Genomic DNA, 3,164 nt, shown 5'->3' with positions numbered 1-3,164 from the left:
ATCCTCAAATGTATATCAGTCAGTATATGATTTATTTATGTGTCAATAATCCTGTAAAAAAGATTGAAAGTCCTAAAAAATATCTTTGATTTTAGTTTGAATCGAAATGTTTTCTATGTTTACAATAAATTTAAATGCTGAAAGGGATTAGGGCACCAAGTATGGCCTTTTAATCCGGGTTAAATAATCTTAACTTTCAGATAAAAAGTAAAATTATTTTAGATATGAAATCTTTAAACATCTTTTAGTGGGATTTAGTTCAATTAGCATGAGTTGATTCTACACTGCAAAAATAATTTCAAAATGACTAAAAAGAAAATCTCTAAATATGTATTTCACCTTATTTTGAGTAGTTAAATGAGATGATATTCCAGTAGAAAGAGTTTGCCTAAAATAAGATATTAGATAATATGTACTTGAAATGAGACAATGCAATTGTTTTTTCTTATTTTAAATGTAAATAGTCAAAGTGTCTCACTTACCTCCTCAATTCAAGAAAAAAAAATGCATATTATTTTAAGGAAACTTGACTTACTTAGATTTGAAGTTTTTTTTGTCCCATTAATGTTCAAAGGAAAAAAAAGTTTATGAAAATGGATATTTTAAAAAGATGCAACGCTTTGAAAAGCTTCTAATGGTTTTAAGAGAAGCTTCATGTTTTCTCAGATAAATTTGTTTATTATTATATTCTGGATCCGACGTCAGATTTGAATTTATTTTCTGTTTTTTTAAAAGGTTTTTCAAATTTCGCTTTTTTTCACTTCTGTGATTGAAGATGCATTTCTGTTAGCATGCTGGACGTTAGCAACAGCATTTTTATTGGTCAACAAGCGAGCGTTTTTATTCCACCTGTAAAACTTGATCTGAAAAAGAGAAATTTGAAAAAAAAAGTGTGGGAAAAAAGACATTTTTGATGATACATTTTTTCTAAAAGTTTAATTTCTGGACTGCTGCTTTTTCTTTCAAATTTGCAACAATAATGGAACAAAATTCACTCCATACTTGTTAAAATGACCAATGGAACTAAATCAACCAGTGAATCAGCTCCAAACTAACCTGAAATATTAAATGTATAAAAAGCAGATGGATTATGGGTAAAGTTGGATTACCTTTAATCTGCCGCTTCTGAACCACAGTCTGATGCATCAGGGATTCATGTTGCTGTTTCTGTGACCTGCAGCTGCTGAACAGAGATGACGACCATCCAGAGGATCCTGGATCTCCTCACGCCAGGAGCCCGCTGCACCTCGCCGTGAGTCTCTGCTGGTCGGTGCGTTCCTGATTCAAAGCTTCCATTCAGCCTCTAACGGTTTCCCGCTTCTGCTCAGGCGTACCACGGCCACGCCCAGGCTCTGGAGGTGCTGCTGCAGGGGGACGCAGACGTGGATCAGGCAGATGAGGCGGGGAGGACCCCTCTGGCCCTGGCCGCCCTGCGGGGCCACACCGACTGCGTTCACACGCTCCTCAGCCAGGGGGCGTCGCCGCACGCCACCGATCGGCAGTACGGCCGCTCACCTGTGCACCTGGCAGGTAGGGGGTGATTTTCTAGGAGGTTGAAGCCATGATGTTAGCTGGACAGCCGTTAACGCCTGCTGCTCTGCAGTGATGAACGGTCATACCACGTGTGTGCGCCTCCTGCTGGATGAGTCGGACGGAGCGGAGCTCATCGACGCTGCGGACTCCCAGGGACAGTGAGTCGTCTTTCTCTCCTGCTCCTCCTCCAGGTCGCCTGCGTGCTCGCTGCTAACGAAGCGTCGCCGTTCTTCCCTGCAGGACTCCTCTGATGCTGGCGGCGGCTGGCGGTCATGTGGACGCCGTGTCGCTGCTGCTGGAGAGGGAAGCCAACGTGAACCAGGCGGACAGCCACGGCCTCACGGCGCTGCACCTCGGGGTGAGCATCCAACACACGCCTCTCTGCGAGGGGAACCTGAAACCACTCTGACCTGCGCTGTCTGCCCCAGCTGCTGTGTGGTCAGGAGGAGTGCATCCAGTGCCTGCTGGAGCAGGAGGCGTCCGTGCTGCTCGGAGACGCTCGGGGACGCACGGCCATCCACCTGGCCGCCGCTCGGGGACACGCCTCCTGGCTGAGCGAGCTCCTGAGCATCGCCTGCTCAGAGTCGCCGTCTCTGCCGCCACTGATGGACGTCAGCGGATACACACCTCTGCACTGGGCCTGCTACTACGGTCAGTGACATCAGCAGCTCTGGTTTTCATACGTCTTTAAAACGCTCATTAAAAAATCCAAATCAGAGAAAGAATCAGACGCTTTTAATCATAATCAGTCCTGATTGATGCCTCATGTTCTTTCCTCACGCTAACACTCGTTAGGCACTTTTCCTAAGGCGGTTAGTTACTTCCACTCTCACTGGGCCGACTCTCACTGATCAAAAAAAAAGGAAACACATAAACGACGCAATATGACTTCAATTAAATCAAACTTCAGGTTTTTTTTTGTGATTTTGTCGTCAGAACATTCAGCTTTCTACAGATCAAAGTATCCAATGAAAATATTTCATACATTGAGATCCAGGATGTGTTATTTGAGTGTCGGTTTATTTTTTTGATCCGTATATTTAGTATAAAATCAGAGGAAGTACAGCTAGATTTAAATCCCCGACTTTTTGGCGCTCAGCTGCAGAAATCCCGTCGCTCCAACAGGAAAACGAACAATAACAGCTTCAAAATCATTATACTTTGAAGATGTTTTCGTGGCTGGGCTCATCTTTCTATCATAACGGAGAGGAAGTGACCAGGATGCTACAAACGGAGAGTCGCTGCCTAGAACGGAGCGGATTGAGGCGGAGTTATAATGCTAATTTTAGAGTAGCGGTGGTCAACGCAGCGGAGGCATCAAACAACTGTCAGGCAGCAAAGAAATGCGAAATTACAGAATGCAATGTCAGAAGATTAAAAAAAAGACATTGAAAGACCGTCTGAAAAAGGCAAACAGCAACTGAAAAGCTTATCGAAGAATAACAGAGCTGCAGGGTGAGAGAGAGCAGGATTTTCAGCAGATAACAGGAAGGCTCAATGGTTTGCTGCAGAGCTGAAGCGTTTTTATCCTCCTGAGCCTTCAGATACATCATATGGCGTCACATTTATTTCAAAACGCCGCAAACTATTTCTGCGCATGGTTTATCTGCCACTAAAGAAAAGAAAATTAA

General features: G+C 43.8%; 1 protein-coding gene across 1 annotated transcript in view; it reads left to right on the top strand.

The window, feature by feature from the left end:
- Positions 1-3,164, top strand: part of LOC107102776 (serine/threonine-protein phosphatase 6 regulatory ankyrin repeat subunit B-like) — a 39,857-nt gene that overhangs the window by 27,228 nt on the left and 9,465 nt on the right. Inside the window, exons 14-18 of the mRNA XM_015402202.1 lie at positions 1,150-1,252; positions 1,329-1,530; positions 1,604-1,691; positions 1,774-1,891; positions 1,962-2,184. Coding sequence (XP_015257688.1) covers positions 1,150-1,252; positions 1,329-1,530; positions 1,604-1,691; positions 1,774-1,891; positions 1,962-2,184 — 734 coding nt within the window. The remainder of the gene's footprint in view (positions 1-1,149; positions 1,253-1,328; positions 1,531-1,603; positions 1,692-1,773; positions 1,892-1,961; positions 2,185-3,164) is intronic.

Source organism: Cyprinodon variegatus, unplaced genomic scaffold (genome assembly GCF_000732505.1).
Source record: "Cyprinodon variegatus isolate N-32 unplaced genomic scaffold, C_variegatus-1.0 Scaffold1316, whole genome shotgun sequence".
Lineage (NCBI taxonomy): Eukaryota > Metazoa > Chordata > Actinopteri > Cyprinodontiformes > Cyprinodontidae > Cyprinodon > Cyprinodon variegatus.
The sequence above is the reverse complement of the archived record's forward strand: the minus strand, read 5'-3'. Positions and strand labels throughout refer to the sequence as shown.